Here is a 25,445-nt window from a genome sequence, read left to right as displayed (position 1 = left end):
ATGCTCATCTTCCGTGGCGCGGTGACGCAGCACCCTCGCGGCAGCTCATCGGCGCCGGCCATGTCCCCGCACTTCTGGCTGCCACCCACCTCGGTCTCGTGCAGCGGTATCAGCGAGGTCCAGTCCCTCCTGACGCCCTTCGCGTCGGCCGCACGGCAGCCCGGCGCCATATTTCCGCCGCCGAGACACCAGGTCGGCGTGCCGACTCAGGCAGATGCCGCCGGCGAACCAGGAGCCATCCTGAGCAGCGCCTCGCTGGAGCGACCTGCCACCACCAGGTCCCCGAGTCGCCGCCTCGGTTTCCTCGTCCCGGCACTGCTGGCGTTTGGTGGGCTGCTGGCTGCTACGCTCGCCGTGAGCCAGGTGCTGCTGCCCAGGGAGCTGACTGAAGATCCGGAAATGGCGGACGCGGCGCAGCGTCCACTCGTCCAGAAGCCAGCCCCGACTCGAGGAGCGGGGGCCGCCGGCGCTACAGTTGTCGCTGTGGAGGCTGAAGCCACAAACCGTAGTCTCACGATCGACGAAGCAGACCATTCGTCTAGCGGAACAACACCTGCCTTACCCGAGAACCGCCTGGTCGCGGGTGAACGTCGTGGAAACTCTTCCAGTTCCAGACACGGCCTTCGTCGACGCCGGCGTCCTTCGCCGCGGTCCATCAGCGCAGGCCGGGGCCACGGAACACCCACTGGCGCTTCAATGTTTTCGCACTCGTCTACCAGGCCAAGTCACTTCTCACCTATAAGTGATGTTAAATCTAACGAGCCCCAGGTCCGTCTCAACGCTTCAAGGAGATATTGGCACAAAAACAGGAAAATATTTCGGCGTTCACGACTTGGTGACCTCCGCCCAAGCAGCACGGTGAGCAGGGCTGGTGCGAGTGAGTCAACCAATGAATTGTCTAACGTGACGGAGGAAGTTCAAGGAATTAACGTGGCTTTCCACAACACGAGCACTGCTTTTTCCGAAACCAAGAAAAGCCCAGGAGAGGCGGAAGAAATTTCGGCATGATTTATTTCTCACTGATGCCTGCAATGATACAATCTTTAAATTCGCCACTACAATGAAACATAATGCTGCTTTGTCTCGTGTATAAACTGGTCAAAGACCTAAGATTTGACAGTGCTGGCGATGTTACTGAGTGAAATAAATTATAAAGCCGGAACATGGGAGTCTCAGGGCAGGCTTCTTGCTTTGTATGGGTTGGGTGTCTTCGTCCGGCATTGAAAAGGATGTTATCTTCACATTAGCTTCATAACGTTGAATTCATCGTCGTGAATTCATAATGTTCTCCGCATTAATTGTGGGTGGATGGCAGAGGGGCACTTTTTCTACATCAGCATCCGTGTCGTCGTTATTGGCATCCTGTGCCGCGCAGTTCGACATTAGGTACGTTGTTACAATGTCAAATATTTTGCCGCTGCAGAGAATGAAAAGAAGATAAATGCCATTCGCTTACGGCCAGCTGCTGTTCCAAGGTGACATCGTAAGCAGTGACTGAATACGCCAGGACGCGCACAGAGACACTGCTATCGCACAGTTTCACACAGTCGGCCGATAAGAAAGCTGGGCGACGATTCCTGGTGCTGTAAGCGTACTACGATTTGTAAAGAGCATTTCGCGCATCGCGTAACGGAGTCGGATGTGCCATCCGAGTAAGAGAAATGTGAAGCATTCCAGGAACTTGAAAGGATACTGAGGTGTTTTTTTAATCGGCTAACCATCTAGCGTTCTGAAGTAGACATGTTGGTTATGACGTCTGTTAAGTTTTTTTTTTTCGATTTTGGCTAAAACACAGGCGCAATCACAATTGAAAGCGCGGTGTTCAAATCTGCCGCGTTCTGCGCGAGCGCAGGAAAGGAGAGCAGCGGAGATGGAAACCTCGTCCATTCGCGTCGGCCTCCGTTACGTCCCACAGAGGAACCGGAGTACTTCGAGTCACCCGAGTGAACTTTCAGCAAGCGTTGTTTCTCGTGCTGCATGCGTTGTTCCTCGTAATGCGTTCGTTGTGGACGTAAGTGCCCAACTCGTCATCTAAGTTTGAGCCCCAGGCTCAACACGAGGTACTGCTCTGCGTTTGGGCGCACGAACAAGTATACGGCCGTGACTGTGTCGTCTTCCACTGTTTCCCACAAGATCAAAGCCTCGCAGCGTGGACGGTCGCTGCTGTGAAGAGGGAGAATTTCAAGCCGATCAAAAGCAAGCGCACTTTCGTCAGAGCGACTCTATGAACAGCTTGTTCTTAATGCAATCTCCAGAGCTTTCTGTCAAAAAACTGTAGGGGACACTCAAATTCCGCCTTAAGGGCATGACATGATAGCGTAATGGGTTGATGCTCATATATGCGGAATTTGTTGTTCTATTCTTTACATTCATAAATCCCTGGGAGTCCTCATACCCCTCCTGGCGCATTGGTGCAGCGGTTAAGCGATGCGCCACTGCCCTGTATTGACAGGTGCTCTAGCGGTGGGCCTCGCACGACCCAGGTCGATCTTCCCGAGCGACCAATAATTTAACTGCCACCTGCCACGTTAGGCATTTGCTCACCATTCGGTGGGCAGGATTGTGATGACGGCGCAAGGTCACGTGACCTAGGTGGCCCACCTGCCCCCTCGGTTGCTCTTTGGGGACCACCTACCAGAGTCATGCTCGCGATTTTATGCGAAGCATATTACTAGAGGTACACTACAGCCCTTCGCCGTGGTTACGCGCCGTGCACACCACGTGGTACAGTGACGTCACACACGTGACATACCACGTGACACATGACGTCACGACAGAGGAAGACGGAGGTACACTACAGCCCTTCGCCGTGGTTACGCGCCGTGCACACCACTTGGTACAGTGACGTTACACCACGTGACATACCACGTGACACATGACGTCACGACAGATCGTCGTCACGCGCTGGGAGAGGGAGAACGATGCCATCGCACAGACACCGGAATGTCCTCGAGCGGCATTCCCGCGCATTTCGAACGCGCGTTCACACTCGGTGTAGGTGAAACGCTCGCTCCACCGGGCAGGCGGACGCGGCTTCCGTAGCAATCCAGGCCCCCACCTAACGCGCGTCTCGGGGTTAGTCGGCGCTCCGCTGTAGCCATGCCGTTGTCTTCCCCCACGACGAAGGCTTCTAGTGGTTGTATTAAAATGACCAAGTATTCAACCAAGGAAAGCCATGTATTACCAAGCCTAGCCATCAATATGCTTCGCATCTGACCAGGGTTAACCAAGTTAAGCCTCAGCCATTTTTTTGCTCACAACGCCGACAACTCCGACGCCGGATGTTCTGGCTAACGGGGCACTTAACGCTGTCGCGTTAAAAGGCACTGCTGAACCATGACACGGTTCCTTCGATTTTCTCGCGTATGAGATGCGTGTCACCACTGCCCAGAGGCGCCTCTGCTAGAAGAAGAAACGTGGCATGTACTTTCGATTCTGGTTTCATTACTTCGCGACAGTTCAGGTCTCTTCGTGTGAACTGTTGACAACGATCAGTTCGCGAAGAGTGACTCCGCGATGAGACGAACAGGGAGCTTCAAGGCGTGGATGCATCTGCGCGTTTCCTTTGTTTCACGCAAGGCGGCACACAACAGGCCTCTGTGATAACCGTCGCGTAACCTATCAGCGCGGTACGACTATTTGTGTGCGGATAGGCTAATGAGAAGAGCCCATTGTTCTGTCGGAGATCATGGTGGCGCTCCGAGATGCTTTCCCGCATGGCCGCGACTGACTTGCCCACAGAGCACCTGCAGAAGCTTTATCGAGTCTAGGCTTGTGTCACTCTCCTCAACACAGGCGCAGCTAGACCTCCTGGAGCATGCTGAACAAGGTTCGGTTCGACGCGTCCAAGCAAGCAAGGATCGAAGCCGCTCATATGCGGCATCGTCTTTTCCCACCCGTTGTTGCCTCATTTCTGCCGCTCATGAATGGCAGTTTACCAATATCGCTGAACAGAAAAGTATACATTAGCTGTCTCTTACCGATACTCACCTATTTGGCCGAAATGTGGAGGCTAAAGGAAAGAAAAACCACAGCTGTAACCTTAAGAAGCCGGAAGGGGGCAGAGTGGGTGAGGGAACAAACGCGGGTTAATGGCATCCTAGTCGAAATCAAGAGGAAAGAATGGGCTTGAGCAGGGCACGCAGTGCGAAGCCAAGAGAACCGGTGGTCCTTAAGGGTAACGGAGTAGATTCCAAGAGAAGGCAAACGTAGCAGGGGGCGGCAGAAAGTCGGGTGGGTGTATGAAGAAGTTTGCGGGGATAGGGTGGCCGCAGCTGGCAAACGACAGGATTAATTGGAGGGACATGACAGAGGCATTTGCCCTGCAGTGGACATAGTCAGGCTGATGATGATGATGGTGCCTCGTCACTAATCACAACAACGCATTTAAAATGAAAACATTCGTCAGAGGCCTGTCTGGTTCGGGATGCAAATTTAAGTGAGAAATAAATGCCAACTAAGTTCTTGTAAAAAAACACCGTATCTCGGTTTCTTCGTCCAGGTGTGACTGCGGGCGGGTTGCAACCTGGCTTTTAAACACACGTATAGTTGACCGCCGGGTCACTGCACTTAAACTGTGCATCTGGGAAGAGGGAAGGGTTCCGAGGCAGCCATTAATGTTTCCAGTCATGAGATGAACGTCGATTTATTACCTCAGATAGAGTGTGAACACAGCTATAAAGCCGTGAATGCTAACGATAAACGGTCTGAGAAGCGGCAAGTTTCAAGTTTATTCAGTAATGCACGCAATAACAGTGAATACAATAAAATCAGTACAGAAGGTCCCATTGCACACCACAGTCGGGGGTCCTCCTAGAGCAAAGCAAGTAGGGGAAAATCACAAACAATGGAAGGCAGTGTATCAGTTAGCATAAAAATGCAACCTTTAAACCAGGGTTACTACTGTTAAGCAGGTGAACTACACAGCAAATGGATTAAATGCTCTTTAATGCGATGGTTAAATGAGTGAACAGCGAACGACGCTTTAATTTCGCATGGTAGAGTATTCCAACATGATATGCCGGCAAACATTGTAGTAAATGTTCCATAATTAGTCCTCACTTCAGTAAGCAAAAGAAGATTAATGTGGTGTTGGAACTTAGTAGGATTAGTATTTATAAGCTGATCAGTAAATCCATCAATATGAGCGTGCTGATTAACTAGCTTGCACATAATGATGGCCAATTTCACAGTGATTAATTGTTGAAGTGTAAGTATGCGTTAGCTGCGATAAAGTGGTAAAGAGTGTGCCTGGAATGAACTGAATAATATGAGCCTGATGGCTTGATTCTAAAGGTGCTGAAGTCTTTCAATGTGTGTGAAATATGTATTTCCCCAGCAGGATAAACAGTAACTAAGGTGACTATGGATATATGCATAATATAATGAACGTCTGATGTGCAGTTGGAAGTATGCACGTGTTTTGACTATGATATGAATGCCGAACGAAACCTTACGCAAGAGGGATTGAACAAGCATATGAAATTTCATGTGCTTATCTAAAGTGACGCCCAGAAATCTGAAGGTTTCTGAGACAGGCAGGGTATGCTTATCGAGTGGCAGTGATGGCGGAACATTGATGAGTGTGAGAGAGTAACATAATATTAGAGTTGTTTTCCTTGGGTTCATTTCCAACATATTGTTTTTGCACCACTGGTTAATATTATTTGGGTCTATGTTGAGTTTATGCTGAAGTGTGGTGGTGGATTTGTGGGAAGTGTAAATGGTTGTATCGTCCGCATATAACATGCATTTTGTGTGATTTAGTGCCGCAGGTAGATCATGAATGAACATTAGGAAGAGTAACTAGCCTGACACGAGACGCGTGATCCCCTTCCAGTGTCACGCGGGAGCTGCCACGACATGTCTTCTTGCTATTCATGACTTCGCGGATAATGTGTTGTTAATCCCTTGTCAGATTAGCGTGACAGGAGGTTAACCTAGGCCGACTTGGGGTTAACCACAGATTAACCCCACGTCACGGCCATAGGTCGGCTCCATTGGCTGGAGGGACTCCTTTGAAGAGCATCTGTGGTTTCGTTCCTGAGTAGTTAGTATCCGACTATAATCTGTGCGCGCGCAACGTACAGACACGGCCGCCAGTAATGAGTGTTGTATTTACTTCCACCCTTCCCCGCGCCAGTTGAAAGTGTGCATTCGCATCATAAACGTGTATTCATCCAGTGGGCTATTTACAGCGCTAGGGCATCTTTCTGTCGCGCAGCCACGCGCGTGTTGCTCCGCAACAGTTTCCACGGCGCACGCCAGAAGCACCAGAGGCCTTGTTGTAGTACCAACGCTTTTGATGTAGTACGCCTCGGCACTACGCGGCACTGCAGGCACTGCTGTTGGCACCGCATGGCGTTGCGGGCGATCCGCGGTCCGCGGGTCCACGGGTAGAGTCACTGACCAGCCACTTGTCCGCTGGCACTTCTGAGTTTACGAGCAAGGGCGATGAGAGATAAAAAAAATAAACGACGGTCGATCTGCGTAGTTAGACCAAATGTGATTCAGGTGCGCTATAGTCGGATAAAACTCAAGTACGAGGCGGCCTTTCCCCGTCAAAGGACGCCCTTCCAGCCAATGGCGTCTGCCGATTCTCATGAGCCTATGGAGTGCATATTTCAACCGCGCAAAACGACGCAGGACGAAGAGATTGTCAATCATTGTGAACCACCAACTAGCCCGCCTTCACTTGTTACTCATGAGCCTGCTAGCGGGACAGTGCAGGGTGGGTACTATCCCCTTTCATCTGTCACTCCCTGCATTGTCACACTATAGCAGGTTCATGATAATCGGTATGTAGAAAACCAGCGAAAAGGACGCATTCACAAGGAGGAGAAGTACACAGGACAACGCTGGAAGCGTTGTCCTGTGTACTTCTCCTCCTTGTGAATGCGTCCTTTTCGCTGGTTTTCTGCATACCATGCACCAACTGGCCCAACAAGCTACGCTTCTTCAATACCATGATAATCGGCCAACGCCATTGGCTGGAGGGGGCTTCTTTCAAAGACGGGGAAAAGTCGCTTCGTTCTTGAGCTTCATCCGACTATAGCACTCCGGTTTTCACTTTGGTTTCGGTGTTCGGATCCATTGTTCACGGATGGAAGTTCGTATAGCGATATTGGGCTAATGCCCGTATATGCGGAATCGGTCATTCTGGACTTTGCATGCAAAGATCCCTGCGAGTCCTCATACCCCTCCTGGCGCAGTCAGTGCCTGAGATCATAGAGTTTCTTACTATTACCTAGAGGGAAAGCTGGCAAGCCGTCTATGGGAGTTTGCATGGAGACCCCACGTGACCACTTCAGCCACCATGGGCGCTCAAAGCATCATGGGGCGGTGAGCTACTTGTTGCGGAACTGCAACTTTTGGCCAAAAAATAATAAAAAAATAAAGCTGTTTGGTAACTACAAACGTCCTAACATTCAATATCTTGTCTAATGATTGCAACAAACGAGCAGAAAAGTATTTAAGTGCAAAGTTTGCCTAAAATAAGAGATGGCAAGCTTTCCTATTGGCCAAGTGAAGAACACTAAAAAAACTAATATTTCGTACTTAACAGGCGCACTTTTAAAAGTAAATATGTTTTCAAAAAAAATGTTGTTCTTTAGATACTTTAAGAGGTTTTTTAATGGCATTTCGGAAGAGTAAAACCTTTTATTGGCGTCGTGTGTCGTCGAGTTTTCACTACTATGGCTTTTGCACACTGCGCTCGCGCGAAAGTCGTCTGCGCACACACAAACAGCGTTTTCGGAATGAAACATCTTAGTAAAGCCACTCCATGTTCCCAAAAAAAATACAACTGTTCTGCAACAAGTAGCTCACCACCCCATGATGCTTTGGGCGTCCATGGTGGCTGAAGTGCAGCGCCGCCAGTTTTCCCTCTAGGTAATAGTAAGAAACTCTATGCCTGAGATGGAAGGTGCTGCCATCGGTAGGACTTGTGCGACCCAGGTTGATCTTTCTGAGCAATCTCTCGCGACCAGTCATTTAAAATTGAACTTCCGCCTGCGAGAGTGCTAACAATACGATGGGCAAATTGTGGTGACGCTGCAAGGTCACGTGACCCAGGTTGCCCACCTGCCACAGAGCGCCAAGGTTGCTTCAAGGTCAAGCAACTTTTTTGCAAATCGAATCGAATACGAATAGTTCAGATAAAAAACAAATCGAATACGAATCGAATACTGAGACATGCGACACGAATACGAATCGAATATGTTGACGAATGTTCGCTACTTGTGCAAGTATCGAATGAGCAATCTTGTGGAACAGAGAAACGCTGTGTTAGCAGATACATAGCTGTATTTGTTAAAAGACGCAACATTGATCTTCATTCTTTCTTTTATTTGGGGGGGGGGGGGGTCGCCACATGAAGCCGGTATATTGGCTTTAGCATTGTCCTGTTATACTCATTAAAAAGGTACCTTTTGCTGTATTGATAACAGAAGATTATAAATAAATTAGAGCTTACGTATGAAGCATGGCCTCCGAGGTCAGGCAGAAAAGTCGGGTTTGCTGGACCTGCCTGGGCCCTGCCGCGTCGGTTTGTGAGGATTGCAAACACTGGCACACGAATTGACCGCGCTGCTGTTCTGAACTCTCCATTCAGCGCATACCAATCGCGGCAGCATGGTAACAGTGATTTGTGCGGTCCATGTTTTTGGGATAGTCATGGAATAAAAATACGGCGGGACTTACTCCAACTTCCCGCCAATTATTCGAAAAGTATGCGAAAATGTGGTGGCATATTCGATTCGTTTTGAATAATCTTGAGCGTGCGCTATTTGATTCGTTCGAGTAATCGAATACGAGGATATCGATTCGCTATTCGAAGTTTCCAAATATTCGCACGCTAACTTAAAACTGCAGTGAAGCTCCGCCTACATTCAGCCTCCGCGCACAGAATTATGAGCTCTAGAATTTTGGTACATGGATTGTTGATATAGCTGATTTACGGTTGCGATTAGCCAGCAAAGTAATACAGGACTTGGCCGCGGACCGCGGCCAAGTGTTAGCAACTGCTGTTTCTTTTAAGTTGTATCCTACTACAGGCTTTAGAGAAGTACTAGTAGTAAAACCATTTATTTCGAAAGAGAAGAATTAGGGCATAGGGGTTGGAGGAGATAGATTTGGAGCTTCAGTGGTCGGTCTTCTAGGGTCCCGTTGGCCTCCGCCGCCGCTTGGCCCTCGGCATAAGCTGTGTGCTCGGGTCGGAGTCTCGGACCCGAGCACACAGCTCGGAACACTCGGACAGCGATGTCTAGCGTGACATTTCCGTCAACCCTCGAGGATCCTCGAGAGTTGCATTTCCCTCAACCAAGAGGATCCTCGCGGCCTTGCCGATCCTTCCAACTCGGTATGCCCTAGCTGTAGCCTGAGAATCCATCGCTATCCAGTAACTCAGCTCCTCCCGATTGGCCAGTCAGGGCTAGAGCTATGGCTTTCTATTCCGCTGCCCGTGTTGTGTTTGTGCGCATTGACGTGTCGGTAATTATTTTTCCTTTTCCTTTGGGCCCCGCCGCGGTGGCTCAGTGGTTACGGCGCTAGGCTGTTGAGCCAAAAAGACGCTGGTTTGACCCCGGCCGCGGTGGCCGAATTTCGATGAAGGCGAAATTCTAGAGGCCCGTGTACTGTGCGATGTCAGTGCACGTTAAAGAACCCCAGGTGGTCGAAATTTCCGGAGTCCTTCACTACGGCGTCCCTCATAGCCGGAGTAGATTCGGGACGTTAAACCCCAATAAACCAAACCAAATCTATTTTCCCTTTGGCGTTCACTACTGCTATCGCCCCAGCAAACCAAAAACCTCTCAGAGACGTCTAGCGATGTCTCCGAGAGGTTTTTGCTTTGCTGGGGCCCTCGCGTTTTCCTCCGTTCTGTACTTGGACGCGTCCACGTGCAAAAACCATCTTTTTCTTCTGTAGGAACCCATCCAACTCCGATGCTCTCGCCGATCGTCTCCCTTTGTGGTTCTTCCGGTCCAAATGTTTCTGGGCAACAGTTTAAGCAAGAAAGTGCTCCTCGTTTTGCTGTCAAAACGACTGCGTTAATTGTACTTGCTTTCTCGTCGCGTTATAGCGCTGTTTCCAAAAGCGCTATTTGATACCTTCATTTGACACTCGCCTGGTTACGCACTTGCTTGAATCACGAATCTTTACGTTTACGAATCCGGAAGAAATTTCTGAAAACCGTTAAAAAATTCAGTACGTACATTTTATTGCAGCTCTCAAATATAGGAACGAAACTGAAACTGCTGTAAACGTTTGTCAGAATGGGTAAAGGCAACATTGTGTGATCGTATCCCCGCGGAAACGCGATAAACGCGATGTGCTGAAAGTAGTTGAAAAATGCTGAAAGCTTGAGTCTACCAGCGAGGTTGGAGACCGCAGATACTATTGCCATTTTCTCGTTTATTATCCCAGTACCGTGTTACTGCTGGGACGTGCTCCTGGTTGTCTCCTCAGCGCGACGGCGACGTGTCTTTGCGGGCAGGTTCCAAGGAGCCGCTTAGAGTTTTCGTGCTGCCAGGTGCGTGGACATGTGTTGCGCTTTGTGTATTACTGGTTCTGCTTATGAACCAAATAAAGTCCATTGGCCACGTTTACGTAGCCTAGACTAAACATGAGAGCAGTTTCGATGCATGCTTTTGCGTTATGAAGTTGTGCCGTTCATGGGCTTAGTTCTCAAAACAATTAAACACTCCTAAATGCACTCTGCTTCATAACAGCAACGATTTTTACTCCAAATATTGGGCGTTCTGCCATAATCTGAGCGAGACGTTGTTCAAGTGGCCTGTTGTGAAATTGTAATGTTTCCACTGATCGGTTTGGGACCAGCCGTAAATTTCATGACAAACTGTTCTACATTATTTCATCTGGAAACTAACGGGTTTATTTTTTCACCTTGGGCGTCGCGCGCAAGTAGGAAATACACAACGTTTGCAATGTCATTTCATTTTTTAGGCATGCTGTGTAACTTTTAGAGAGAGAGAGAGAGAACAACTTTTATTTAGAAAGCCTGCAGAGTCGGTTAGGCTCCCTCCAAGCAGGGAGGACAAGCTTTTAGCAAGCAGTGAAATTTGCTTGAAGTGTCGCTTCCAAATGTTTGCTGGCTATGTATTGCCGTTACTTTTCGATTGTCGGTTCATAAGCAGATTCAGAAAGAGGGGGGATCGCCCCCACCAAGCGAGAAACTTGATGAGGACACCGCGCTCATCCCCAATTTTTCGAGATAAAAAAACTAAGACCAAGAGATGCACGGTTCAAATGGTGCTGGCCCCTCCAAGGGTGACCCGTAGATCCGCTCCTGCAGTGCTGTTTGCCTTCAATTATGGCTGCGATTTGTGCAAGCTGGTTTAACAGTGAATAAATTAGCCTTCTTAACTTCATTAGTGCGCTACTCATGGGAACGAACAACACTGGACGCAAAAACCACACACAAGAAAGGGCGTCCAGTATTGTTTGTTCCCATGCGTAGCGCACTATAATAAGTTAAAAATGAAGCAGCTAGGCCCATTTGCAGCTTTACTTGCATTCAATTAGCCTGCCTCAGTTGAGGAGCAGAAGGGAGGTTGTTGTCAAAACGTTTCCTTGGACGAGGGAAAGGACGGGGGCCTCAGTCATTGGCGGACTGGTATTCCCTCCGCCTCCGTGTTGAAGTCAGTACCTTGTAGAGTTAGCGAATAGATAGTCAACATTAGCGCCGCAGTTATGTTACAACTTTCCCTTTTGCTTCGTTTCGTTTTTCAGATAAGCACGCAACAGAGGATAGAGAAGTGCACAGTGTGGTCCGGCTGCCACATCCAAAAACTGGTGACTTCATTTTTTCAGTTGGCAGTAGTGTGCATGCTTTGTTATGCCGTAGGTAAATATGTCTTCACGTAAGTTAATCATTACAGTGTGCTGCATTTGTAATGGATGATTTTCTTAAACACTCGATCTCTTACGATATTTCTGGATTCTATAGTTTCTTTTTCAGCATCTCTGAACTTCCTTACAAATAATTGTCACTCTCATGCTTTCTGTTTGTTTTGAAAGCTTTATTTATTTATTTACTTATTTGGAACATACTGCTGGCCTCTTTCGAGGATGTTGCCGGAATGTCCTCACACAACCGAAATAACATTGTAAAAGGGATAATCATGGGAGACAGTTTCAGAATGCAAGACACAATATTAAACAACACAAAATAAAGCACAGTGTATGCATGGCATTTGTTTACTTTCTTGTCTAATCAAGTTCACTTTGGTAATTGCGTAAACAGTGCCTGTTAAGCCCTGGAAAAGTTAGACATGGTGATTTCTTGCACCTTTCGCTTGCTCTGTTTTGCATTTCTAGAAGCGTCGTCACTGTACGTTAAGGCTGACTCTGGCGAATACCTGGAGCTGGTCATGTTTAAGGAGAAACATGGATCCTGGATTATCGACGACTTTGTGGAACCAGGTAGTCACAGGCTGCTTGTTGCACGACCTGTAGTCATCCACCTTTCGCGCATTACTTTTTTTTTGGTGCAGAAATGATGCATTTTAGGCATCCACTTTGTATATTTTCAGTTTGCAAAAAGTCATGCCGATTTCTCTTCAGTTGTCGTTTGGTGTGATAATTAGTGCCTCTGGTTAACAACAGAGTGTGTCATAAATCAGGTAACATAAAAGGTGTCCAACAAGTTTTAGAGGAGTGCAGATATTGAATTTGGGTAATGTGTCCTTGCTGTGTAATTTTGCTCAAGAAATGACATAATGTGTATCACCATGTGAAACTCACTTATGCCTGGCGAATAATCTGTAATTGATTTCTTCAGTCTGGTTGTTTCAGTTTCACTTTTATCACCCAAACAGTGACTATCGTATCAAGTCAAGTTCACACTGGGAGACATATAAAAACAGTGGTATAATAACTGCTTCCGCATTCAATGTCATTCTGGCCCATGGGGCAGGCTGGCACTAGAGTTGTGCTAATTAATACAAGGAAATAGCTGTTATATTGCTGTTTTTATGCCTTACACGACCTGAACTTTGACGTCTAGCAACCATTTGACTGTTAAAATCAAAACTGACGCAACTTAATTATAAATTATTTGCCAGGCATAGGAAAGTTGCATGTAGTGATCCATGCACTGTAATGTCCAAAACAATATTCCAAAAAAAGCACGCACACAATCAAAAATTTGGTGCCGATGTATATTTTTTTTAATAAACTTGCTACATCATTAATCTCATTTGGAGAAAAAACTTCTAACTTATTATTTCGACAAGCGTTACAGAACAAATAGTAAGTGACACTAAAGTTTTCATGCGTTTTGTTGAGTCAGCTGTCGGCCTGTGCTGCCATCTGTTTTATGTATGTCAATTGCTAAACCACCAAGTTCCAGCACTGTCCAAAAGAGAGCGTAAGCTCCTTGAAATGATGAAAATGCCAGGTGTCACCCATTTCCGAGCTTAGCTGGACAATCGATAAAGACCACTCAGGTCTTTAACCTCCTAGCGGACTTGAACAAACAATGGTCGTCATAGGCCGACTGTCATTTCTGGCTCTTGAAGAGTCCAGCTTGTATGTTCTTTGCACTCCGTGCCCTGTCTAAGGTGATTACGGCTCATCCAAAGCATTTTTTTTTATTTGCCGACAGATTGCAGGACGGGTACTAAACGACCATTTTGGCGCTATTTTTTAAAAAAATGTGACCGTTATGGGGTTAAGGGTTAAGACCAAGCACACATAGGTAGGAGGATAAAGTATCCAATTTACCGAGGTGGGCATTGAAGAATAAGAATATGAAGAAGATAGCATTAATAGAATACTCAGGTGGTCATGGGAATTGAGTAAGAATGCATTTCTATGGCAGTTGCACCCAATGTTGCGCAGTTGTGCAGAAAAAGTTAGTGCTGCATTGCTTCGCTAACCGGTCAGCAGGTGTTCACTGCAGCAGATTGAGCCGGCATGTCCCCTCATGCTTTGGGGCATTTGTGAACGGGTTACTTCTCTTTCTTCAAATCAACATCCTGTTTACTTTGATCCATGCCTGTACACTAACAAATGACCTAATGATGGGGTAGGTTTGTTTACCTTTTTTAAAAAGTGTCCAAAGATCCTTTCAGAGAAACACCTTTGGACATGCTGCACATGTTTTAAGGCGAAAGCGTTTAATGGCTCATACTGTTGTCCGTTAGCAAAGCGTCTCACATGCGTTTAACTCGGGAACTAAAAAAGATAGAAGAAAACCAATGGTTTCTTCGAGTAGAGGAGAGAACAAGTTAACCTAGAAGCCAAGTTTGATGACTGTAGATTAATTAGTTAATTAATTATAGGCAAAAATGTCAAAATTGCATCGAAATAGCGCGGATGTCGATACAGCCACGGGAACGGTGTGACGTCACATCCTCCGGAAGTCGTCACGGCATAGTGAAAATTGTCACAGAATGATTGGAAAAACATCAGATTTGTGTCAAACGGGAACAGTGTGATGTCACATCCACCGGATGTCGTCACGGAATAGTGTCCTCGGATTTCGCCTCTCAACACTTTAGTTGCCAAAATGTCCTCGCAATTTTTTGAGCTTGTTTGTAGCAATGCTCCTGCATTTTTCATTCTTTATCAAAACTACAAAGCTTGGAGAGTCCTGGTGGTGACTTGAACCAGTTGGTTCCTTGCCTCTGGGAACGAGGTTCGGCTAGTTAAGAGTGCTGTTGAGTCACAGCAGCAGAACAGCCAAGCAGACAGCGATGCAGGTGGCTGTCACTGTGTGCGCCTGCTCATAATCTTGCCCGTTTCGCCCACTGTGGTCCTTCGCGGGACGTTGAGCGGCCATCTGCTCTACACTGCCATGATAACACTTAATAAATGGAGAGTAGTACATTCGACCTCATTAATTAAGAAGGCTGCCTCTGCAGTTGTGTAACATCTCTGAGGCAGCACCTTGCTGTATGTCTAAGTGGTTAGAGCACTAACCAAAGAATGCGTGCGTGGGGTGTGCATTCCGGTTTTTTCTAGACTTTATTTGGGAAAATCTATGTATCAATTTATATTTGCAGATTTGTGTGGCATTTTATTTTCATGTGGCAATAAATTTGGTTCGTTCATTACACTTGATTTCACTTCAAGTGGAATGCGCATTGCATGTGTGTTGTTTCCGCGTGTGAACAGATGGATCGCTCTGCGTTGCCACTCCGATGGATCCACTGTTCCTCGCTTTGGCCCTGCTCCACAAGGTACTGCAGTCCCATTCTGGGCATCGGTTACGCAACAGCTTTCTGCTAGCTTTGTGTTGTCAGCTGCTGACAGAGTTACTGACTCATCTAGCTCATAAATGAGAAAAGTCGTTAGCTGCACACAGTACATGATACATGGAAACACCATGCTTTCTGCATGGTTGTTAATTGGTGGGGGAAAAAAGACTAGCGACATGGTAACGATGTGTAAGCCAATGTTCAACAAATGCACCATCATTGCTAATAATGCACAGCAAATAACCCGTGAGATGATCAAAGCCCAAAACATTGTCAGATTAGGGGATGATGGCATCAGCATTGTGTTCATTGCCTTGACAAAATGGGAATTGGAGTATCTGACCGACAAGTGAATGAAGTGGAATGGTGCATGTGCCTTTCTTATTCTTTCTACCCTTAACATCTTCTAATGACTGAGTATTCACGTTTTGTTTTTAGGTGCTTCTTACTTCTATTGCATTTTAAGTCCGGGCCCCACTTTGCCTTGTACATGTTTTACTGATTTCATCTTCTATTTTCTTGTCGTTGTCACCTACACCTGTTATCATTGTTCATCTCATCAACTGCATCTTTTTGTGTCTGTCCTCTTGTCTTGTGAACTCCCTAACGGGCGCCTTTTTTTTTAATGGCACTAAAATAGTTATTTAGTACTCGAGCTAACATCTATTGGCAAACCAAACATGTTTTGGACAAGCTCAACTTGCCCTAAGACATCAAATTTTTTCTTGTGTGTTTTTTATTTCAAATGATGCTTTGAACATTAATTACATGGATGTTTGCCTATGACCGCTAAATAATGTATAACTGAATTTCTTCTTAGCACTCTTTGAGTTTCCGTTTCATCAACCGAATGATGGCTGTGACATGTAGTTGGCGTATAGGTCACGTGAAGCACCGAAAAAAATGGCAATACAACTGCTGATACGTCATTTGCTGTCATTCCAGGTCATGGAGCAGGCTGGTTCAAGTGTTATAGTAAATTAAAACTGCATACTTTTTTTGTGTCTCATGTGACCTAAAGCTCAACTACACGTCATAGGTCACAGCCACCATTTGGTTGATGAAAGCAAAGCAGTATGAGGGAAGAAATTCTTTTATAAATTATTTAGTGGTCGTAGGCGAACACCATGTAATGATCCATGTATTCTAATTTCTAACGCATGATTTGAAAGAAGAGAAGATGCTGCTAAAATTCGGTGTGCCTGTAGTTCTTTAAACCAGACACAAGAGTGCCAGACAACACCTGCCAAGATGCAACTCGTCATGAGCCAGAAATCATGGTCGGCTTTTGGGACGCCTGGCTCACCCAAGTCCTCTAGAGGGTTAAGCGAATGCGGCATCCCTTCGTGTGTTTCTTATTTGTTTTTGTTTTTTTATAACGTGGAAGTGTTAAGGGTTCTTTTTAGTGGGATAAGCAGCAGCTTCCTGTCAACAGCATGCACAAAAATTCACATGTGTTTATGGAGTGACAGCAATTACTAAAGATGACATTTAATGCGAATTAAAGGTTGCCACATGTCTTAAAAGATTTAACTTTATGAATTAAATGATTTTCACTTAGAGAAAAGCTTCCAGAACTTCAGATGGGATTGAAACATGCAGCCTTTGGGTTGCAATCGGACACGCTACCCCTAGGCCACGCAGGCGGGCTTATACGGCTTGGGTACAGGCAAGAGTTTAATGTATGTCTTGTGGTTTTTCACGTAAAGTGGTAACTTACGACTGTATGGTAACAAGTATGCGTTTAGTTAGTTAGTTTATGGGGTTTAACATCCCAAAGCTACTCAGGCTATGAGCGACGCCGTAGACAAGGGCTCCGAATAATTTCGACCGCCTGGGGTTCTTTAACGCGCACTGACATCGTACAGTAAATGGGCCTCTTAGAGAGGTTCTAATTACGGAAGTAGTAATGAAGCCAGTAGCAAAGTGCATGTTGGCATTTCGAATCCTTCTTGCCTGATATGGCATAGTGATGCCAGCATGCGGCAGCCACCGGAACACCCCTGTGATCTGATGTACGCTGCTGCCCCAACCAATGACACACAAGCAGTGTAAAAGTCTTCGAGGGCAGAACCTGCGTCCAAAGGAACAGTGTCTGTGCCCGTGAAGTGATATGCAGAGACGACCGCAGGATGCTGAAAAGACCTGCTAACACTATCATGCCATAGGGTATTAAATAAAGCCAATATCCTTCATTCTTGTTCACGCCCTTTCTTCTGCCTATGTAGTGCTGCTTTTCAGAATAAAATGATCAATTGAAGTCACCATAGTATTTTTGGTCTCTTGTATGTTTCCATCTTGTTGAACTGTTTTTTCCGTGCAAAACTTGGCTGTGCTTTAATGGTGTTGTAATGACTCTCAAACGTGCTTTGCATTGACAGAGTGACGCAATGTTCAGGCCGCTCGATGATTTTGTGGAGGACAATTCGTTTCCCCATCTGATCAGTCTCATCCGCTCCTGCAGTAGCCGCTTGCAGCACATTGCAGATGTCAAAGGTGCGTCTTCCTCTTGTCCTACTCACTGGCTGCATTGCTGCTGGGGTGTGCGTTGGGTGTTAGCGGGGGGTTCACGTACGACCATGCTTCGGGCGTGCCTAGTCTCTGACAGTGGAACCCGGAATTAGAAAGATGTGACAGGCCTGTGACTGGTTTCTATGTTTATGCAGGCACGGTAGCAAGTTGCAGAATCAGATTGCTAAGTTAGCTGTCTGTGTTGAGAGTACAGATGTTCATGCAGATATCTTGACTGAAATTTTGTGCGAGTATTCCTTTAATATCAATGCGTGTTTGCGTGCTGCTTTAATTCTCTGTGGTTTGCCTTAATCGTCATGTAGAAGGAACAAAATGTTTGCCGTGATGTGTTAATTACAGTGGCAAGAAGGATAGCTTTCGGAACTATGCAGAGTTTCTATTAGTAAAGGACACTGAGTAAAAATTGAAGTTAGCATGTATCAATAGATTACCACATCCTAATGATAGAGGTGGTACTGTTACTGAAAATTAAGCTTTTATAAGCTAGAAATGTCCAAAAAGTTCGGTACAGGTTTAACCGCCTAAGAGCTGTTTTCTCAAGTAAACTGCTAGGCAATCGCTAGGCAATCGCAGCAGGACACGAAATCAGCTTTTTGATATTTGGCTTTCTTGAACAAGCCAGCTACCAGAAGTCTAGAGCTTGTAATTTTTTTTCGTGTGGTTAATTGCTTGTTTTGGTAACAAGAAAAGTTTTATCGAACTACTATTTTGTCGCGGAGGGATTCTGTGCAGCGGTCCTGAATGTGGGCGCAGCTTCGTTGCATACTTAAGTTGTATCCGGCGTTTGAATCAGTCGGTGGAAACATAAATACTCCATTTTTAAGTCCGATTTAGTTAGCAAGAAATCTGTCTTCTGCTGCTGAACAAATGCCTTGTTATGTGTCACAGTTAGCCAGTTAGTCAGTGTTTATTACGAACAAAGTTGGAGAGCAAATGCCTTGTTATGTGTCACAGATAGCCAGTTAGTCAGTTTTCATTAAGGACGAAACTGGATTAAATTGTCCTTGGTCTCATTTTAAACCTGTTTCGCACTTGTCCAGAGCTTGGCGAGGACCGAGTGTACCGCTACAACGAGTCCAACTGCCTCGAGTGGCTCACCAAGAAAGTGAAGGCCGCAGCAGCCGCACTCGAGTCGGCCAACATTCCGGTGGCTGCAGCATGCATGAGCGCCGCCCTGGTGAGGAGCAAGCACGACAGCCGGCACACAAGGGGTGATGCTTTCGTTTCCTGCCCCCCCCCTCTCATGCCTTTACTCCTGTGACGCCCTTATCTTCTGGGAGGGTTTCGCCATCTTGACGGAATGCACTAAAGGAATATTCAGCGCCACTGTAGCCAGGTGTACCAAAACCTGATAGGGCCCCACTGCCTTTTAAATGACAGGGCACATGGCAAGCCACGGATAAATGGTGCATGCAGTTAAAGAAGAAATGAACGAGTTATGTTTATAGCGTGTTATGATCATTCTTAGGATTCACTCCTGAATTCTGCATCTCTGTAAACTCATTGGCTAAAATCTCTTGCATTGTGCTGATACTCAACCCCGAAGGCTTCAATCTTCAGGAAGATAGAAATTGGCTTGTGTGTGATTGCATCATAGCACGTGAGTAGCCAGATGCGCTCTACTAACGTAGTCATAAAAGCCAGATTTTGGAACAGTGACTCCTTAGTACAGAGTGCGTGCCAAATGTTGCTTGTGCCATGCAGACACAGTATTCAGCAGATAGTGCTGTGATCAGCGCTTTGCTACGCATACATACAAGCTGCACTACACCATCTTTCACTTTCATGATGCACTTGGATGTCACTAATACTAGGCATGTGGGAATATTTGGTAATTTCAAATATGCGGTCAAGTAGCGAAGTATTTGATTCGATCTGAATATTTGGTATTTGTCGCAGGAGCGCATTTGAAACACCCGAAGTTTGCCACAATGTGCACAGTGCTCTTCAGCTAGGAAATTGAACAATTTTGTGTCAGGCTTGATGTTGTCATTGAGATTCTATTGCATTGAAACCATTGTCTTGCGACCTCCTTCGGTTATTCCCTGCTGAGGAAGTTCTTAGTTTTGATCTTTTTCGTGTGTCCAGCATTGAGAATTGCATAGAGGACGAGTGGTTGTAGTAGTTATTGATTAATGATTACTGGCAGTATACATTTCTGTGCATCGTTCTTTTTTTTAAAGAGCTGAGTCAGTGTATTTCAGTTTATTTCATTTGCAAGGACTGTATATTATTTTAAAAAAATAAAAATAAGGACAACATCATCTGTCTATCTTTTTCTGAATGTTTTTTTTTTGCATGCTGGACAGTATTCGATTTGTATTGGGATATTTCATTATATATTTGCTCACTCCTAGTTTACAGTCATCTGGTCAGTGCACCATGACATCTTGTCGTAACAAATGGCACATGTATTAGCATCCGTTTCACTCTGTGCTCTGATGTGTCTTCTTGCTGTATCCATTTCAGAGGAGTACATGCTGACGGCGCATTCCATTGTTGCCGACTACGTGCCACCCGCATTGAGCTTGCTCCTGAAGTCATCACTCGGGTACGTAGTCCCAGTAAGCAAGAGCCAGAGTGTTTTGACTCTACCACTCATCAGCGTTGCTCCTGAGACTTCCAAACGCATTTGCTTAGGGGGCTTTCAAAAATGAACTCTTGCAAGTTTTGTTATCAGTGACGTGTGCCTAGAGTGTGTTTACTTAGACGGCCCATCAAAACTTACTGCCAAAAAATGGGGGGCTAGCAACCAACATTAAGAGTTTTGCCAGTCAGGCAAGTGTGGGACCACATCCAGTGGTTGCATCTTCCCTCATCCAGGCAGCTCTTCTGGTGTACAGTACTATGCACCAGAGAGGTTTATTAGTTAATTGCAGTGACAAATGATACCATGCCAGCTGAACAGCGACAGGGGGCGGCTTATGGCCGACGACATCGGCCTATGTCAGTGGAGCGGCAACAGATGGTGGTGGATGGGCAGGCAGGAGAGCCTCGTCAACCTGCTCTTGGATGGCATGTCAAGAGCTGGAGCCAAGTATGCAGCTCGCTCTCTAGAGCTTAGCAGAAGAAAGAGCTGACGCGCCACTTCTTCGTCAACAAAGTCTTTGATCTATTGCCGCAGCGAGGAGGTGTCAGCTGCTGGTGTCAGCCCATCAAGCGACTCATCCCATCTGGGCTGCTGACGAGTCAGGACCCTCTGTTTGCGCAGCTCCTCACAGCTTTCAGAGAGGATGACGACTTAGCTACGGTACGCAAGTTGCGTGCTAACATTTGAATGGCAGCGTCATCAATGTGTTTCAAGACGTGTTTAATCTTGTCAGACATGTAGAGGTTTACATGTTTGCATAGGTTAAGGACATCTTTGATGTAGCTTGTGGAGCTTTCGCCGACCTGCTTAGACGGTTCATGCTAGCACGTTGTTCGTTGTGGAGTTTCCGGACAGCAGGACGACCGAACACCTTGGAGAAGTTCGTCTTGAAGGCCGACCAAGTTCGGATGTCCACCTCGTGGTTCCGATACCACAGGTTAGCCACGCCAGTGAGATAAAAAATTATGTTATTTAGCTTTGTCGCATCGTCCCATTTGTTGTAAAGGCTCACCCGCTCTTAAGACGTGAATCTAGTCGTCGACAACCTGCTCATTGGTGCCGCTGAAGATGGCCGAGTCCCGCTGGCGAAGGGAGCCGGCACAGATAGCAGCTGGGCCCACTTGCACGGCTTGATGATAAACGTCGTCAGGCATTGCAGGGGGCAGGAGAGTAAGGCTGCGGAGTTCCAGGGCTATTGTTACCCAGCACCACGGGGGTTTGTTTGTTGAAAGGAACTAGGAAGACGGGAGTCGTGGCGAAAATAGTCTGAGGTCAGCCAGGTCGAGCACAGACATTCGTACCGATAGCGATACAGCTGAAGTGCATGGCCATCTCATGAATATGCATCTTCTTCTTTGCATAATGAATAAAAATATTATATAGCTATCACTGCAAACCATCGTCACTGAATCTTGCACTACACAGTGGTAGCCACCCTGTGAGTTTTTTTTTTGTTTTCGTTTTATGCATAGCACTGGAAACCGTTTTTTTTCCTCATGAGCAAAGTCGTGAACATCCCGCAAGTTGAATTCAAACTGCGAGTAAGGCTCTTGTGGCAAAGGAGTCGTGCCATATGCCTTAGATGAGCATATTATTCATCTGGCCGTGACCAGTCTTTTCGAACTCCTGCACGGCTACAAAAGGAAGCCGTGCTGGAGTTGGTTCAAGGGGCTGTAGACTCGTGACTGCCGTATCTGTTCATGTTTGGCCCTGTCATCTGGTAGCTGCACTGATAAGCTGCACTGGGCTGTACTCTGGACATACTGTAGGCTCGTTGATAACCTACTCAACCTTTAAGATTACCCTGAACGCATTTATTCCGTGTCACTGGATAAGAGTTACCGACATAACCCTTTTCCTTCTTTTCTTTATCTGTGCTGCTTAAGCTTACAGCATTAAGAACTAGAGGTCTGCAGCTGTGAGCACCTTGAGGTCTGATTGGGTAATGCCAGCAGAAGCTGTCCCTATGGGAAGTGCCTGAAATATGTGTCTGCCCCTTGCAGCCTGGACACGAAGCCAGTGGCTGAGAAGAAGCAGAAGGTGCCTGGCTCACCTCCACCGAAGGTACGATCGCGAGTGTTCGTTCCTCATTCCACTTCCCTGCTGGTGCAGAGTGCACAGAAATGAACTGGGACAAAGCAAGAAGCAATTGGGACGTGTGCTGCCAAGGACTTCAGAATTCTTTCTGGAAAACCAAGGAAGGCGTAATTGTAGCAGCCAAATCGTGTCCTATCAAGGCACAGTCTAATCTGCAGACTTTTGCGGGATGCCACCAGTAATACAAACTGCGAGAAGGAAGCAAAACGCCACATGGTCTCCAATTGAAAAAGCAAATAGTCTTTTATTAGGCTGTCCCTTTATTCTATATGATTTGCCTGGTATAAGAACACATCAAGAGCTAGTTGGTTTTCCATCACAACGAAAACAGCGCAAACTCCACGAAGTACACAGAAAGGGGAGACGAGACACAGGGAGATGAGAACACAATGCTGTTGTTAGTCAGTGCCTGTGTCTCGTCTCCCTTTTCTGCGTACTTCGTGAAGTTTGTGCGGTTTTCATTGTGCCTGGTATAAATTGGCCCCGTCTGGTTTTTTGAAATAAAAGTGGGAGGGAGCCTGTACCAGTCCACGTTGTGTTCGTTGGCATTTGTTTTCTTCTGCCAAAATTTCTTCCAAAAATCATAATATGAAAATGAACGTGAAAGGAGAAAAATGTAGTTTTCACTTTTTTTCTTTTTTTTTTCAGAAACAAAAGGCTGAGCCGGTGGAGCCGCTGGAAGACTACACCAAAGGTGCATCGAAGGATGCCATACTGAAGACGGCCAAGGTAACCTCAGTTCAGTGCAAGCTTGCATTGCAGATTGAACGGAAGCAACTTCCACAAGTTTGATTCACTGCTGCCATTTTTAGCAAGAATGCTCTTTACTGTCATTTCTGACGTAGGAGTGATCTATGCTCTCTGGAGCCCTCCGTGTCATGGACTTCATGGCGCCGTTTTCACTTGCTGCATTTCGTCATATCTGCATGATGGGCACCTGCCTAACTGCGTCCATTGAGCTGCGTACTCATCCTTTGCATTGATGTGTATCGCCACAGAGAGAATGTTGGCTGTCGAGCTTTGGCTGGGTTCGTCCCTGATCCCCCTTTTCGTTTTGTACATGATGAGCCACAATGACATGCAGCTACTTTTCTTGTAGGGCTGCTGCCAAAAGCTCTGCATTGTGATTGATGAAAGATCAGGCATCGACGTTCGTTTCTCTCGTGTGACATGTCATGTCATGTAACGATGACCATTGATGTCCCAAACCCGTATTGGAACTTTCAGGATCAGTAGCCAATGCTTAGGAAGTTCAGAGCATTCCCACAGCAGTTTGCAAGGTCTGTAATCAGTGCAACCTTTTCTCTCTTGGATGAACTTTGCCGTGAGATCCACAGGCAGCTTGGCCAGAACAGTAGCCATGACCGTGTGTTGGGCTTGCATAACTTGAGGCTGCTTGGTGCACATACAATATGGTTCAGCATCAAAGGGCGTGGTTTGTATCAGTGATGATATGGTCCTCACATTTTGCATTGAACATTATGGTGTGGAGGCAGGTGTGTCCTCCATGGGAAAAACAACACTCTAGACGTCAGCGGATGGGGTTTAAACTGGTACGCAAGGATTGTTAACTGGTTGGGCCGTCTCACTGGACTACATGGTACGTGTCGTGCTAACATCAAAAATACCTAGCGCTACGCCATTTCGTGATGTAACTGTGCACCTCTTAGGAGGAGACGCAGGTCTTGAAATGATCAAAAATGTGAAAATTTCGATTTTTCAAAATGGCATGTTCGAGATCAATATACTCTAAAGTTCCTGCGTAAAAAATTTCAAGGCGGAAATTCGACCTCGAACTACTAAAATATTTATATATTTCACACGTACGAAACCTGGAAATGGCGATTTCGGGGAGAACTGCGGCAGGACTTCGCACCCATTGCTTCCCACGACCGTGTCCCCAATGGCCGCCATCCTGGTTTTGTTTGAAAGCTGGGCCCCTTCTTCACTACCTGCTAGTACTTGGAACATTCTTGGAACATCTGCATTCTGCAGTTTTTTTTTGAGGCCTCTACAACAACCTCTGAATGGCTGGTGCTCGCACTTCAAGTGCGATATACTCAGCTTCGTGTCTTTTGCCAGCGTGACTTGCCTTACGGAAGTTTTTATTGCGTTTTTATGGCGCAGTTTCAATTAAACTTATACCGAGTAATTCAGGAAAAACTGAACTGTGGAGCTATGCTGTTTTTGTTTGGCTGAGTCAAGCATTTACAGTTTTGTGAACCATAATGCCACCTACCTATTCTTCATAAGTATGGCACCTTGACAAAACTGAACATTTTTATATGGTGTTGTACTTCAATAACAATATAAATAGCGTAAGCTCCGCGTGGCAGGTATTTGGCTACTGCAGCATTCCAATTGGAATGCAGCTGTGCAACCGTGCTGCTTGTAATGTGTCAGTGCGGAACAAGATTGGCTGAAGCAAGCACTCAGTATTCAGAGTAAAGTTTATTAAAGAGAGGATTTATAGAAGAGTAATATACAAGCTGACCTTCACCCCTTGCACATTCCACTGTTTTCCACTGAGTTTGCACTGGTATTCATTGCAGCATATGTCCTGTGTTCACCATTGCTGGAGCCAAAGCTCACAGCCAGCCAGAAGAAACTGCAAAAGGCGGACAAGACAGGCATAAAGAGCATTTCAAGTTTCTTCACTAAAAAGTGAATAAAGACGTCACGTTTGGTGCTTAAGATTAGGGCGCGTCCTTACATCACCTACCTGCGGCCCACATAAGTGCTGTGGTCTGTGCACCCCATACACTCACACGTCAGCCTTGGGGAACTGCAGTGCACTAGAACTGTGGTGGACCTGCGTTAGCCTGCTGGCATTCAAGTCCTATTTGCTTCTGACTGCAGTTCTGTACAGGATAAGCCAGCCTGCTGCAAACACTCATTTTTGTTAATTGTCACTGCTGTTGTCAGTTCTATGACCGTACATTAAAAGTGTTCCATCTCATCAGTGCAAAGTGTCCGAAGTTGCTCTAGAAGGGTTGTGTTGCTCT

The 25,445-nt window shown here is 46.3% G+C and overlaps 1 protein-coding gene across 1 annotated transcript; it reads left to right on the top strand.

Annotated features, from left to right (window-relative positions):
• On the top strand, positions 1–25,191 carry LOC149344197 (ribonuclease H2 subunit B-like). Its single transcript, XM_089547170.1, has 10 exons — positions 1–583; positions 11,749–11,811; positions 12,337–12,441; positions 15,139–15,203; positions 17,603–17,717; positions 18,794–18,964; positions 20,223–20,304; positions 22,347–22,407; positions 23,089–23,178; positions 25,022–25,191. The coding sequence occupies exons 1-10, from the start codon at positions 1–3 to the stop codon at positions 25,106–25,108; spliced, it is 1,422 nt and encodes a 473-aa protein (XP_089403296.1). The 3' UTR covers positions 25,109–25,191.
• The last annotated feature ends 254 nt before the right edge of the window (positions 25,192–25,445 follow it).

Source organism: Amblyomma mixtum, chromosome 5 (assembly GCF_055824585.1).
Source record: "Amblyomma mixtum isolate Tamu chromosome 5, ASM5582458v1, whole genome shotgun sequence".
Classification (NCBI taxonomy): domain Eukaryota; kingdom Metazoa; phylum Arthropoda; class Arachnida; order Ixodida; family Ixodidae; genus Amblyomma; species Amblyomma mixtum.
This window is presented reverse-complemented; position numbering and strand designations above follow the sequence as displayed.

What these genes read in the sequence shown, in the direction of transcription:
- LOC149344197 (XM_089547170.1), top strand. Translation starts at nt 1, where the DNA reads ATGCTCATCTTCCGTGGCGCGGTGACGCAGCACCCTCGCGGCAGCTCA. An exon ending in CGACGACTTTGTGGAACCAG is followed by an intron (nt 12,442 to 15,138) that starts GTAGTCACAGGC and finishes GCGTGTGAACAG; the next exon opens with ATGGATCGCTCTGCGTTGCC. An exon ending in CTGGCTCACCTCCACCGAAG is followed by an intron (nt 22,408 to 23,088) that starts GTACGATCGCGA and finishes TTTTTTTTTCAG; the next exon opens with AAACAAAAGGCTGAGCCGGT.